Here is a 15,917-nt window from a genome sequence, read left to right as displayed (position 1 = left end):
ACCATATGGCCAGGACAGTAAGCCAGCAGCAGACTTCTCTCCTCCACCACGTGGCACATTAGCAAGATCCTGGTGGACTGCTTTGTACCACAAACAAAAGAAACACAATATATTCAGTTCAAAATGATGCAGAATTTAACATACAAAATCAAGACAACACAGTTAAACAAACAAGGAACACCTTCAGTGTGGTACCACAATGCCACCAGCGTCTCTGCAGAGAGAGAAATCATAAGGTAGAAAACACACTACAAAGCAGCCATGGAGGCTCGAGGAAATCCAACAAACTGAAAGCACTGTACAAGACAATCCATACCATAATGTTTGAAACCTACATTTCGTTTGCAGCTGAATCAGCAATTTGACAAGAAAAGTTAATTATTGTGCGACAAAAATAATTACCCTAAAATAAACATTAAGCCTGGTTATGTTGTGCAGAGGATAATGAACAGTGCCGGAGTCTGTGTCCCAATAAAACTCACTGCTGACACTCCATGTCTGTGTACAGTTCCTGATTGACACTACATTCTCTGTACAGTATGACATAACCCTTCACATCATTTAGCCAGACATGATGCTGCAGTAAAACTGCTGCTGTAGTAAACACATACTTGCCTGGGAAGGACTCTGCAAGAAAAAAAAAAAAAACTTTGGAAAGAAAAAGAAAATTATACCCAGTCATACAAAAACACCAATACATCCAATGAACCAGAGATACAGAGAAAGGAAGATAAATAAAAAGCCAGACTCACCATCTTTAGTTGGTTTTACTTAAATTTAGTCCGATCAATCTCTGAATGACTGAATCACAGTTTTGACTTACAATATTATTACTATGCTGTCAAATAAATAGCAAACAGGCAAGTACAAAATAATAAACTTTGCTTAACAAACACAAAGTGTGCCCGATAATAAAAAAATAAGATCTAGGTAGCATCTGTTGCCAACTGACATAATGACTGCCTGAAAAATAAAATGGCAGTAGCTGCTGCAGGGCTAGGACTCAGCTGTCATCTGCTTCAAGATTGATGTTGCTTCCAAATTTGGCATACAGCTGTACTTTGAGATCTGACAAAATTTTCTGGATGGTTTCCACTCGCAGTTCTAGGGTTTTAATCTCTGCCTGTAAAGTTTCCTGAAACACAAATTTAAGCAAGCTAATTATCAGCTGTATGCACGATGAATAAAACAGCAGTTCACAACAAAGATATTTCATTTTAGAACACATTTTCCCTTAGAGTTACTTTAAAATGGCTATCCAAGAAAGCAAGAAAAAAAAAAAAAGAAAAACAATAAACCAAAAAAGATAGACAGTTTCTCAAAGTAATAAGTTTATTCAATAAACTGCAACACTGCACATCAAATAAACTTATTACTTTGTGAGACCGACCTTTGTGAGACGGTCAGTCTTTTTGGTTTATGTTTTTCTGTTTCATTTTTACCATATAGTCTGTTTAGCTGGTTATCCCATTTTGGAAATTCAAGAAAGAAAAATTCTCATTTCAAACACACTACAGTTTAAATCTTGCTAACGAATGAAGAAAGCCAAGGACAGTACATCCCACTCGATTACACAGCAAAGCAATTCAGATATTTAAAGAAGAAAACAAACTGAGAAAAAGCTCAAAGTGTGAATAAGAATGTAAAAATAATAATACTAATAATAATAAAACGCTAACAGCAGTGACTTACAGCTGTTAAAAATATTTCTTTGGGTAGCCTGAAATACCACTATGCGATTCAGCCTATATTTCATCAATTTTCAGCATATCTGTCATCATCATCTTCTTTCGGCTTTTCCCGTTAGGGGTTGCCACAGCGGATCATCTCTTTCCATTTCTTCCTATCCTCTGCATCTTGCTCTGTCACACCAACCGCCTGCATGTCCTCTCTCACCACGTCCATAAACCTTATCTTAGGCCTTCCTCTTTTCCTCTTACCTGGCAGCTCCATCCTTAGCATCTTTTTCCCAATATACCAATCATCCCTCCTCAGCACATGTCCAAACCAACGCAATCTCGTCTCTCTTGCTTTGTCTCCAAACTGTCCAACATGAGCTGACCCTCTAATATACTGATTCCTAATCCTATCCATCCTAGTCACACAGAGTGCAAATCTTAACATCTTTAACTCTGCCACATCCAGCTCTGACTCCTGCCTTTTTGTCAGTGCCACTGTCTCTAACCCATATAACATAGCTGGTCTCACTACCCTCTTGTAGACCTTCCCTTTCACTCTTACTGGTACCAGTCTGTCACAAATCACTCCTGACACTCTTCTGCACCCATTCCACCCTGCCTGTACTCTCTTCTTCACCTCTCTTCCACATTCACCATTACTCTGAACTGTTGATCCCAAGTACTTAAACTCGTCCACCTTTACCAATTCTACTCCCTGCATCCTCACCATTCCTCTACCCTCCCTCTCATTTACACACATACATTCTGTCTTAGCCCTGCTGACTTTTATTCTTCTGCTCTCTAAGCCCTGCTGACCTTTATTCTTCTGCTCTCTAGAGCACATCTCCACCTCTCCAGAGTCTCCTCAACCTGATTCCTACTCTCACTACAGATCACAATGTCATCTGCAAACATCATAGTCCATGGGTCCTCCTGTCCGATCTCATCTGTCAACCTGTCCATCACCACTGCAAATAAGAAAGGACTCAAAGCTGATCCTTGATGTAATCCCACCTCCACCTTAAACGGATCTGTCAATCCCACTGCAGTCCTCACCACTGTCACACTACCCTCGTACATATCCTGAACCACTCTTACATACTTCTCTGCCACTCCCAACGTCCTCATACAATACCACAACTCTTCTCTAGACACCCTGTCATATGCTTTCTTCAAGTCTACAAAGACACAATGCAACTCCTTCTGACCTTCTCTGTATTTCTCCAATAACACTGTCAGAGCAAACACTGCATCTGTAGTGCTCTTTCCTGGCATGAAACCATACTGCTGATAACTAATCATCACCTCCCTTCTTAACCTAGCTTCTACTACTCTTTCCCATAACTTCAAGCTGTGACTGATCAAGTTTATCCCTCTGTGGTTACTGCAGCTCTGCACATCACCCTTATTCTTAAAGATAGGTACCAAAACACTTTTTCTCCACTCCTCAAGCATCCTCTGACTTTCCAAAATTTCATTAAACAATCTAGTTAAAAATTCCACTGCCATTTCTCCTAAGCACCTCCATGCTTCCATTGGTATGTCATCTGGGCCAACAGCCTTTCCATTCTTCATCCTCTTCATAGCTGTCCTTACTTCCTCCTTGCTAATCTGTTTCAATTCCTGATTCACTATCCCCACATCATCCAACCTTCTCTCTCTCTCATTCTCTTCATTCATCAGCCTCTCAAAATACTCTTTCCATCTACTCAACACACTCTCCTCTCTTGTGAGTACCTTTCCCTCACTATCCTTCATCACCCTTACTTGCTGCACATCTTTCCCAGCTCTGTCCCTCTGTCTAGCCAATCGGTACAGGTCCTTTTCTCCCTCTTTAGTGTCCAATCTCTCATACAACTCTCCATACGCCTTATCCTTAAGCTTTCGCCACCTCTCTTTGCCGTGCGCCTCATCTCCTTATACTCAAGTCTACTTTCTTCATCTCTTTGACAATCCCACTTCTTCTTGTTCGCCAGCCTCTTCCTCTGTATACTCTCCTGTACTTCCTCATTCCAGCCTCTTCCTCTGTATACTCTCCTGTACTTCCTCATTCCACCACCAGGTCTCCTTGTCCTCCTTCCTCTGTCCAGATGTCACACCAAGCAACTTTCTAGCAGTCTCCCTTACTAGTTCTGCTGTAGTTACCTAGCTATTCGGTAACTCTCCACTGCCTCCCAGTGCCTGTCTTAACTCTTCCCTAAACTCCACTTCACAATCACCTTTTTTTTAACTTCCACCATTTAATCCTTGGCACTGCTTTCACACTCCTCCTCCTCTTCTTGATCACCGTCATCCTACAGACCACCATTCTATGCTGCTTAACTACACTTTCCCCTGCCACCACTTTACAGTCTCCAATCTCCCTTCAGACTGGCCCTCCTACATAGGATATAATCCACCTGTGTGTGCATCTTCCTCCACTCTTGTAAGTCACCCTATGCTCCTCCCTCTTCTTAAAATATGTATTCACCACAGCCATGTCCATCCTTTTCACAAAATCCACAATCATTTGACCTTCTGCATTCCTCTCCTTAACACCATACCTACCCATCACTTCCTCATCCCCTCTGTTCACTTCAACATGCCCATTAAAGTCCACTCCAATCACTAGTCTCTCACCCTTGGGTACACTCACCACAACTTCATCCAAATCACTCCAAAATGTCTCTTTCACATCCATCGCACACTCAACTTGTGGAGCATATGCACTAACATTCATCATTACACCATCAATTTCGAGCTTCATAAACATCACTCTGTCAGACACTCTCTTCACTTCTAAAACACTCTTGGCATACTGTTCCTTTAGTATTGTCTAAATAAAAAATCCCAAAACATATAGGATGTAAACACGTACTGAATATACAATGTTTTGGGATTTATTTTTTTTGTTTAATATTTTAAAGATTATCCCTCCAGTGCAAGACCATCACTCAAAATATTCTATGTTGGGCTCCTTGCAGCTCTGCTTTTTCTGGAGGATATCCAAAATTTATTAGCATTCTGGACAACTTTCAAGAAGCACATGAAGTCACACATCACTAGGGCTTCAACATACTTTGTAAAATTGCACCCACCATCCACTTCAACTGCATCTACTACCATCAGTTACCAGCACAGGAAATTATCTGTTCAACTGGGACCAGGAAACATCTCCGGGAAGACAGTGATGAACAGCTGCACACATTGACCCAATCACCTTCTTACTAGTACTTTTTGCAAGGTTTCTGGACTTTCCAGGGTTCTAAGAAGTGTCTGTGCCCTTAGTGCTTGGCTCTACATTAACTTGAAACTCAGCTGCTTAACTCTCTCACCAATTTCATGCCAATTATTTGTGTTGTAGTATACTCGCATCAAGTTAGTGAGTTTAAATGTTTTTTTCTGCTTCGCACGCCTGCAATACAAATGTACTGTCAATGGAGTCACACAGACTCAATATTCACAGACACAATCCGAGTGTCATGCACTAGAATACACACACATGCATTCAGCTGTAAGCAAATGTCACATTTACTTTATATATCAGGGTTTTTAACACAATTCTGTGTCATTTTCTCCAATTTTCTTGTATGCATTAAAATCCTGCAAGCAAGTGTGTGCGACTAGAAAATGTACAAAACGCAGAAAATTTGAGAAGCTTCAGAACGAGGAACTTGGAATGTCTTCTGTCTTAACGGAGAAAAAAGTACAGTTTTGTACCTACCATAAATGTAGATGTCCGAGAGGTATGCATCTGCAGTCCTTACAAATGGGTTGTCCTGGCCTCAGGCAGCCCTTCGGTCGGCCGGATTCCAAAGTCTGGGTCTGGCCTCGGCTGATGTCGCACTTCACCCGACGTCATAGCTGCAGTTCAGCGGGTATAAAGGCATCAGCCGACGCCATTTTCCTCAGTGTTTCTTGCCCCAGATGCCAGGTGCCCTCTAGGAAGGCTAAATTTGGATAAATGCAAATGTTTCCAAACAATAGAGAGCAAATAGAAATAAACATGTATATACATATATACAAACAAATACACCATAATAGATTCCCCAGCTAGCTACAAGATGGGCAAATACCCTAGGAGTACCACAGAGGGGAAGGAGGGTGGGTAATCCTGACTGCAGATGCATACCTCTCGGACATCTACATTTATGGTAGGTACAAAACTGTACTATGTCCTTCAAGGATGCATCTGCAGTCCTTACAAATGGGTAGAATACCATAGCCAAACTGGGGGAGGAGGCACTAAGGAGGCACTAAGAGTTTAGGGTATAGTTAAGATCCCTTGCAAAACAGCAGTGGCAAAACCTGCTCGGGATCTGGAGTATAAAGGCAGATTATAATGCTTGGCAAATGTATGCACGGAGCTCCAAGTAGCAGCCTCTAAAATGTCTTTGGTAGCCACTAGAAAGCTGTAGTAGTGGCTGTAGCCCTTGTGGAATGAGGTCTGATGTTTTCTGGAGTTGCCTTTCCATGAAAAGAGTAACAAAATCTAATGCAATTTCCTATCCATTTTGAGATTGTTTGTTTTGAAATTGCTTTTCCTTCCATTCCTGTGGCATATGCTACCAGAAGCTGGTCAGTTTTTCTATAGTTCTTGGTTCTGTCCAGGTAGTAGTGCAATTGTCTGTGTACATCCAAGGTATGCAGCAATCTTTCCCCCCTGTTCTGTGGGTTGGGGAAGAATGTTGGTAGGTGTATTGCTTGGTTTAAAGATACTCTGGAGACCACTTTTGGCATAAAGGTAGGATTAGTTCTCATGGACACTATCCTGATGGAAGATAAGGAAGGGCTGTACTGCCATTAATGCCTGTAATTCAGAAACCCTTCTAGCTGAAGTGATTGCAAGCAGGAATGCAGTCTTCCAAGATAAGTACTGTAATTCTGCTGTTGCTGCTGGTTCAAAAGGGGGGAGTGTTAACTTTTCTAACACAAAGTTCAAGTCCCATGTAGGCAATGGTGGTTTCCTTGGTGGTTTCACATTTTTAATTCCTCTGAGAAACTGTCTGAGTAGAGGTTGAGAAAGGACTGGAGGATCCATGTTGTATTCTGCTGAAATTGCTGATGCATGAATCTTAATGGAGGAAGTAAGACAGACCATTGTGGAAAAGCTCTGCTAAATATTCGAGGATGTTAGCTATGTTTGCCAATGATGCATCTACTCCTTTTGTTGCACTCCAAATGAGATATCTTTTCCATTTTGCTGAATAAGTTTTTCTTGTTGAGGGTCTGCGAGCCTCCAAGATAATGTCTTTAACCCTTTGAGATAAATCTGGGTTATTTTGTCTTATGCAATGTTCCAGGCAGCCAGCTGCAGTGTTTTCAGGTTTGGATGCAGGGCTTTGAAGTTGTTCTGTGTTAACAGTAAGGGAACTAGGGGCAGAGGCCATATTTGTTCCCGAGACATGCTCCTCAGTAATGGGTACCAATGCTGCCTCGGCCAGTCTGGAGCTATCAGGATGATCCTTGGACGGCCTTCTTTGATCTTCCATAGCACCTTGTGTATCAAAGGAAGAGGTGGGAATGCATATGCTGTCAGGTTTTTCCAACTGAAAGATAGGGAGTCCACCTTCCAAGCAAGTGGGTGGTATGCCCTCGTGCAGAATTTTTTCAATTGGTGGTTGTGTGGGGATGCGAATAAGTCTATTTCTGGTAGTCCCCATTTCTCTGTAATGGATTTGAAGATGTCTGGATGTAGCATCCATTTGTGGGCATCCGTGGTAGTTCTGCTTAGGATGTCTGCTAGTATATTTTCTTTTCCTGGTACAAATATTGCTTGTAACTGAATGTTGAAGCTCAGTGCCACATTCCAGAGGTCCATTGCCATCCGGCATAGAGGGTATGAATGTGTGCCTCCCTGTTTGTTGATGTACCACATAACTGTGGTGTTGTCTGTCCTTATCAGCAATTGACCCTGTCGAAGAAATGGTCTGAATGTCTGAATTGCCAGTTTTACTGCCAGCATCTCCTTTTGATTTATGTGTAGGTTCTGCTGGTCTTGAGTCCATAAGCCTTGTATGCACTTGTCCAGCATGTGTGCCCCCCAACCGAGGTCTGAGGCGTCCGTTGTGATAGTCTGGCTTGGTTGAGTGCTGTGGAAGGGTAGCCCTTTGTTCGATTGACAGGCCTGAGCCCACCATTGGAATTCTTGCTTCAGGCATGGAATTATTGGAATTTGGGTTTCTAGGCTGTGCTTGTGCTGAGACCATAAATTCCTTAGGTACCATTGTAACTTTCTCATATGTAGTCTGGCATGTGGAATCAATATTATGCAGGATGCCATGTAACCCAGGGCTTGCAGGACTTTCCTTGCTGTTAGCTGGTTCTGCTTTGTTAATGCCATGAAATAGAGAGGAAGGTGCTTCTGTTTTTCTGCTGTGAGGGATGCCATTTGATTTGATGTGTCCAGCTCTGCACCCAAGAAAGTTATCCTCTGGGATGGTATCAGCCTTGACTTTTTTATATTGACTGTGTATCCCAGGGCTTGCAGTATATGAATGACCTTTTTCAAATCTTTTTCTAATTTGTTTTTGTTGTCCGCTTGTAACAGGCAGTCGTCCAGGTAAGGGTAAATTTGAATTCCCTGAAGCCTGCAATGAGCAATTACTGAGGCCAGGCATTTCGTGAATACTCTGGGCGCAGTAGATAAGCCAAAGGGCAATGCTGAGAATTGATAATGCTCTGATCCTGCAAGAAATCTGAGGTATCTTCTGCAATCTGGTCGTATGGGGACATGCAGGTATGCCTCCTTGAGATCTAGAGTTACCAGCCAAGACTCCTTGCCCAGCATGGGAAGAAGCTGCTGTAGGGTCAGCATTTTGAATTTTGGAACAATGAGGTATGTGTTTAGAGCGGGCAGGTCGAGAATAGGTCTCCATTGGTTTTCTTTTCTTGGCACCAGGAAAAGTCTGGAGTAAAATCCTTGCCCTTGTTCCATAGACGGTACCCTTTCTATAGCTCTCATCCTTAGTAAGTGGTGTATTTGTTGTAGAGCTTTTGTCTTCTGATTTGGAGGTAGGTTTGGCATTCCTCTCTTCCTTGGTAGAGTATGGAAGTGAAACCTGTAACCTTGGTCTATTGTCTGTAAAATCCATTTGTCTCCTGTGATGTGATGCCAGTTTACTGAAAATAAGGCTAGCTTTCCGCCTAAGGGTGCTTCTAGTTGTTCCCTGGTAGGCGGTCTCAGAGCCAAGTCACTGTGATTGTCCTGTGGAAGTGGTGGTGGCTGGATCTGTGGCAGTACTCGCTGGTTGTTAGGCTGCCACTGGCGCCCCTGTAGGCACCTCTGGATTGACCCCTGCCTCTTGGGCCTATTCCTGCCTCTCTGAGCTCTGGAGGTGTCTGGAAAGGACCAATTCTTGGAAGGCCAGTTCCTACTAAACCTTGGAGGCTGGACCTGTAAGAAATCCTTGACTGTCTGGACAGATTTTGCTTTCTCTTCCACCTTCTTCAGCACCTGCTGTGCAGGAGCCAAACAAATTGAGCTTATCCATGGGAGCATCTAGGAGCTTTGATTTAACATGGTCTGGTAAGGACTGGTCTTTTAACCATGCATGCCTTCTGATCACTGTACCAGTCATAGCTGATCTAAAGGAAGCCTCCAGTGCATCATAGCCGCATTTTAAAGAATGATTACTGACCTGCTGAATGTTATGTACCATTTCCTGAACAGATTTTTGTCTAATGGTTCAGACGAGGACAGTTTTTAGTTAACTGATCTAACATAAATTCCTGATACTGAATCATGTGGAATTGACAGTTTAAGGCCCTAGCGAAAGAGTAGCAGAAGTGTAAACTTTTTACCCCATCTCTAAGGCCCTAGATTCCCTTTCAGAGGGAGGGGGTTTTTGGCAGAGGTAGCTGCTACAGCCTTGGGTCCCTGGGAGATAGTTTCAGGATCTGCAAAAGGAGCCTTATACAAATGATAATGTGTGTCCGAACCCTGTAGTACCTGTCGGGCTTAGCAGGGGCCGGAGGAAGAGAATCAGGAGCAGTACAAGCATCATTAAATGCATCATCCACAACAGTGAGTACTGGAGGAATGGCTAAAGGCCTATGCTGTGGCAAATGCAAATAGGTCCTAAGCCTTTTCCTAGAGTCTGAAAAATCCTGGCCCTGCCATTGAAATTGTTCCCTCATAGCATGCAAGATTTCCCCAAAAGAAAATTCCTCAGGCGGAGAGGCAGAAGGAATGGAGTCTTCTGCATCAGAGTCCTCATAAGGAGAATAAGGGCCCTCTGGAGGGTTTGTATTATCTGAATCATCAGAGGAGTAATCTGAAGAAACTGGCTCAGGGGGCTCTGCTCTAGGCCTCTTCTCTGGAGGTGGGTGAGAGGCCCTGTCAGGGTGAGGTTGGGATCCCCGGATCAAAGAAATGAGATCCTCTGCTAGACTAAGCATTTGAGAACTAGAGCTAGGCCTGTGAGAGGGGGTCTTAGCAGGCACAGTTTTGGTAGATTTTGCTGCTTTAGTCCTGGGAAAAGCCTTAATCGACATGGATGCAGGGGGCCTAGCAGCTCCACGTGCAGGAGTAGATATATCTAAAGGTATAGTATCAGATAAATCCTGTGAACCTGCAAGAGCAGGTGGGATTTCAGTAGCAGATTCAGCCATGCTGGATGAGGCCTCGGTAGGAGGCAAGCTTTCGGCCGAAGGAAGAACCGTGGACTTTGTTTCAGTCGAAACCGAGACACTCGCGGTTGACTTAACCGCGGTTTCGGCCGAAACCGCGGACCGCAAATGTCGGTCCTTTTCCTTGCGCTTTTTAGTTAATTGCGAAGTCGGAGTTTCCGACGGCATATTGTTATCAAAAGCGGAGCCGAAAAACTCCTCAGCAAATTCCGACCGACGTCTAAGCGTCCGTCGGTTGAAAGAAGCACAGGCTATACAAGCTGCTACGTCGTGGTCTGGGCCTAAACAAGGTAGGCAGTAAGAGTGGAAATCTTTATGAGGTATTTGTTTCCCACAAGTTAAACAGTTATTCACTTTTTCTGACATCCGCTGAGGCAAGAAAGAGTCCCCAACGGGGTACTTAGCTTTTTAGAAGTCTTCGGTAGTTGTAATCTCTGGTTCTGACCGACCGGCACTTGCGAACAGCTTCTGCTTCGGGTGCCACGCGGCAAGAAAGACTGGGGAAAATGGCGTCGGCTGATGCCTTTATACCCGCTGAACTGCAGCTATGACGTCGGGTGAAGTGCGACATCAGCCGAGGCCAGACCCAGACTTTGGAATCCGGCCGACCGAAGGGCTGCCTGAGGCCAGGACAACCCATTTGTAAGGACTGCAGATGCATCCTTGAAGGACATCAAAGTTCCTTAACTGTACAATGTGCTACATGCAAACAAAGATGCAAAGCATAGAAAGACAACCATTCATGTCTCCTCTTCTGCTTCCTCATTATTATAACTCTATCCATGCATACATAAACAGCTGTGAAAACACAGATCTCAAGACTAAAACTGAAATGCTACTGTATGCATAGACAGAGTTAATAATGAGGAAGAATAGGAGCCATGAATGGTGGTCTTTCTATACTTCGGTTTTCAAAGCAACAGACTCCTCCATTCTACAGGCATTTAACTGGTACTTGTACCTGAATTCTGTTAGCAATCCTGCTCATAAAATCATTTCCTGAGCACGTTGTCTAGTGTTTACTTCCTACAGTCAACATCAGCAACTTTCAATTATGTAGCATTATCAATACAACAAGCAAAATAATATAAACACACCGATACTCTGTAATTGTTCTTCTGTTTGAAGCTTAAAGATAGCATTCCTTTCTCCTACTAGTAATTTATACAGCAGCCACCATTGTAAAGTAAAATCTTGTGGGGAATCTTGATTTAACTTTTCAAACAGGAATTTTCATGAAATATTATCTTGTTCATAAAATGCAGTGTTGAGATAATTTGTCCTGTCACAACGCCCATTACTTACTGGCATTCCAAGAACCGCAACTTCATTTAAACATTTTATTTTTATCTTTGTTCCTACCAGAAGAAATAGCAACACTACTAGTAAAACTAGTTATTTTGCTTGAGGTATTACAGCAGCATCCATTTCATAGACTTTTGCATGTGTTTCATTACAGTTTTTTTTCCAGCAGTATTTTACTTTGTGGCAATGACTGCATGCTTTTGGAGCAGCTTAGAGCGTAAAGTGTGTGTGTGTGTGTGTGTGTGTGTGTGTGTGTGTGTGTGTGTGTGTGTGTGTGTGTGACTCTGCTAAGACTGACAGAATAAATTCCATGAGTCTTGCCTACTTTGTATGACCTTTTCACTAGGAGTAGGGGATAACTTTCAACTATGCAATCCTTCATGTTTTCAGGGAACATGCTTTGATGAAAATAAGCCCAATGAAAGCTGAAAAAATGAACTTATGTTATGGATTCTGCCTACTAAGCTGATAAAATGAAAGCATGCCCTTGTAGTTGGGCTTATAAAGAGAGTGAAAACGCTGCAACAGAGATTTTAACAAAGGCTTTATGCACAGACACAGATGAAGGGGATGTCCATTTAACAAACTGGACACTTCTGCAAGAAAGGAAAAACGATCATATTTACAACCCATACAAGTCTGACTGAACTGACAGAATGTACAGTAGATTACATGATCCTGCATGCAGTGCTTGCTTTTAAGCTGTTAGATACTGCGTACTTAAATGTTAAAAGGTAGAAAGAAGTTATGTACTCACCATAACGTTCCATCTGAGTAGTTCTACTTCATTTGTCTTCAACCTGTGGGTACCGGATCCGTATCGGATTCGAGCAGACAAGTTCACTAGCATCTGCTATGAGCTCCAAGCTCCTCACCTTACCCATAACACACCTCCACTTCCTTCTAACCTCCAGATCGAGTTTGCTGCCACTTATACTGAGAACCCGACCTGTAAACACCTCATGCAGCTAAAACTTCAGCCAAACAGGCCCATATGGTAAGCCAAGGGGGAAGGAGGGAGGGACGGTTGAAGACAAATGAAGTAGAACTACTCGGATGGAATATTATGGAGAGTACATAACATCTTTACCTGAAGTAGTTTACTTCATTTGATCTTCAACCTGTGGGATGGAGTCCCCAGCTACTAAACTCTTGGGTGGCCCTCATGGAAGGATATTCCGGAGCACAGCGGAAAGTACAGTTTTGTACCTACCATAAATGTAGATGTTCGAGTGCTAATACAGCTGCAGTAATCACAGATGGGTTTTCTGCCGTCAGGCGGGTCCTCGGTCGGCCGAATTCCAAAGTCTAGGTCCGGCATCGGTTGTTGTCGCTTTCTTTCCTGACGTCAGTGAGGCAGGGGTATACAAGACACAGCCGATGCCATTTTCTTCAGTCTTTCTTGCCCCAGATGTCAGGTGCCCCCAGAAGGAAGGCAATACATAAATTATACTTATATACATGCAATGCAATATAATCAAAAATCAGTAGTTGCAAGCAAATATACCATAGAAGGATAACCCAATCAGGTTGTATGAAGAGGGGTTAGGCCCTAGGCCTTTACCAAGAGGGGAAGGAAAGGGGGGGGGGGAACTGTACTGCAGCTGTATTAGCACTCGAACATCTACATTTATGGTAGGTACAAAACTGTATTATGTTCATCGTGCATACAGCTGCAGTAATCACAGATAGGTAGAATCCCAAAGCTACGCACAGGGTGGTAGGCACTAGGTGGAACTGGGATGAGCCAGAATGCCCTGCAACACAGCAGTGGCAAAGCCTGCTCTAGTTTTGGAATATAAAGGCAGGTGGTAGTGTTTTGTGAAGGTATGCACAGAACTCCAAGTGGCTGCCTCCAAAATATCTTTGGTAGGAACTCCTCTGAGGAAGGCTGTAGAGGTAGCTGTGGCCCTGGTGGAGTGGGATCTGATGCCTGTAGGGACAGATTTTCCATGATAGGAGTAACAAAACCAAATGCAGTGGCCTATCCATTTTGAAATTGTCTGTTTGGTAACTGGCTTCCCTTGAGCTCCTACAGCATAGGACACAAAAAGCTGTTCTGATTTCCTGAAAGGCTTTGTTATGTCCAAATAATAATGTAGCTGTCTATGGATGTCTAAGGAGTGTAGCAGCCTTTCCCCTTTGTTTTGAGGATTGGGGTAAAAGGTAGGTAAGTGTATGGCTTGATTTAAAGCTACCCTGGATACCACTTTAGGCATAAATGATGGGTTGGTTCGAAGGGAAACCCTGTCCTGATGGAAGATGAGAAAGGGCTGCACAGCCATGAGGGCTTGTAGTTCCGAAACCCTACAAGCTGAGGTAATGGCCAGAAGGAAAGCTGTTTTCCAGGACAAATATTGCAAATCTGTTGAGGCAGCTGGTTCAAAGGGAGGCAATGTTAATTTTTCTAGAATGTAATTAAGATCCCAGGCTGGCATTGGTGGTTTCCTTGCTGGTCTTATATTCTTAGCCCCTCTGAGGAACTGTCTTAAGAGTGGGTGAGAGAATAAGGGTGGATCAGTGTTAAATTCTGCAGAAATGACTGAGGCATGGATTTTTATGGAGGAAAATGGAAGTCCACTGTTCAGCAGCTCAGCTAGATACTGTAATACCTGAGGCAAATTCAGTTTTCTAGGGTCTTGGCCTTTTTTCTCATTCCAAGAGCAAAACAGTTTCCATTTTGCGGAGTAAGCCTTTCTAGTAGATGGCCTTCTGGCCTCCAAAATGACATCCTGCACCTCTTTGGGGAGTAGGGTCTGTTGTGGTGTTAAGGAATTTTCCATGCAGCGAGATTGAGTGTTTTCAGCTGACTGTGAAGAGTTTTGTAGCTGTGCTGAGTCAGCAGAAGAGGCATTAGAGGTAGGGACCAGGGAGGAGTATGTGTTAGGCTCCTCAGGAGTGGGTACCAGTGTTGTCTTGGCCAGTCTGGAGCAATCAGTATCATCTTCGGTCTGTCTGCTCTTGCTTTCAAGAGCACCTTGGGCAGAAGAGGCAGAGGTGGGAAAGCATAAACTGTCCATGCTGCCCAACTGAATGAAAGGGCGTCCACTCTCCAGGCCTTTGGATGAAAGGTCCTTGAACAGAACTTTTCCAATTGATGATTCCTGTGGGAGGCAAAGAGATCTATGTCTGGCCTTCCCCACGCTTGGATTATCTTTGTAAACACTTGAAGATGCAACTTCCATTTGTGTGGATCTGTCATATTTCTGCTTAGATTGTCTGCCAGCGTGTTTTCCAAACCTGGCAAGTACTGTGTGCTTGAAGTTCGATTTGCCATTACAGAGCCAGGTTCCAAAGTGTCATGGCTAGTCTGCACAGGGGGTATGAATGTGTTCCTCCTTGTTTGTTTATGTACCACATTACTGTGGTGTTGTCTGTTCTTATCAAAAATTGTCCTGGATGCAGGAGGTCCTTGAAAGCTGTAATTGCATTTATCACTGCTAGCATTTCTTTTTGATTGATGTGAAGGTGCTTTTCCTTTTGGGACCATTTGCCCTGAATGCACCTGTCTGTCATGTGCGCCCCCCAGGTGTAATCTGAGGCGTCTGTTGTGATGACTTGATTTGCTTGAGGCTTGCAGAATGGGAGACCTGTGTTTGACATGCTTGGGCCCACCATAGAAATTCCTTTTGCAAACATGGAATTATTGGTATTATTGTTTCCAAACTGTGGCTGTGTTGAGACCATAGGTCTTTTAGGTACCATTGAAGTTTCCTCGTATGCAACTTTGCACATGGGATTAAAAGAATGCAAGATGCCATGAAGCCCAGAGCCTGCAGGATTTTCCTTGCAGTAATCCTGGTACAATTTGCTAGTATTTTGAAGTACTGAGTTAGTTGCCCCCGCTTTTCTGGCGTAAGATAGGCCATCTGGGTGTTTGTGTCCAAGTTGGCACCCAGGAAAATTATTTTCTGAGATGGTATTAGCCTGGATTTCTCTTTGTTGACCGTGTATCCCAGAGAATTCAGTAACAGTGTTACATAAGCCAGATGTTCCAGAAGTATGTGCTTGCTGTCTGCTTGGATCAGGCAGTCGTCCAAATAAGGGTAAATTTGTATCCCTTGAAGTCTGCAGTAGGTAATTACTGATGCCAGGCATTTCGTGAATACTCTGGGCGCAGTAGATAAGCCAAAGGGCAATGCAGAGAATTGATAGTGGATTGAACCTGCAAGAAATCTGAGGTATCTTCTGCAGCTTTGTCTGATTGGGACATGCAGGTATGCCTCCTTGAAGTCCAATGTTACCAGCCAAAACTCCTTGCCCAGCATGGGAAGAAGCTGCTGTAATGTGAGCATCTTGAATCTTGGTACGAGTAAGAATGTG

General features: G+C 43.4%; 1 protein-coding gene across 1 annotated transcript in view; it reads right to left on the bottom strand.

Annotated features, from left to right (window-relative positions):
- Positions 1 to 748: 748 nt before the first annotated feature.
- The window catches only part of PFDN4 (prefoldin subunit 4), a 228,887-nt gene continuing 213,718 nt past the window's right edge, over positions 749 to 15,917 (bottom strand). The window contains exon 4 of the mRNA XM_044090039.1: positions 749 to 1,135. Within this exon, the coding sequence (XP_043945974.1) occupies positions 1,004 to 1,135 (132 nt within the window). The 3' untranslated portion in view covers positions 749 to 1,003. The remainder of the gene's footprint in view (positions 1,136 to 15,917) is intronic.

This window comes from Protopterus annectens, chromosome 12.part0 (assembly GCF_019279795.1).
Source record: "Protopterus annectens isolate FY-2018-M chromosome 12.part0, PAN1.0, whole genome shotgun sequence".
Taxonomy (NCBI): Eukaryota; Metazoa; Chordata; order Ceratodontiformes; family Protopteridae; genus Protopterus; species Protopterus annectens.
The sequence above is the reverse complement of the archived record's forward strand: the minus strand, read 5'-3'. Positions and strand labels throughout refer to the sequence as shown.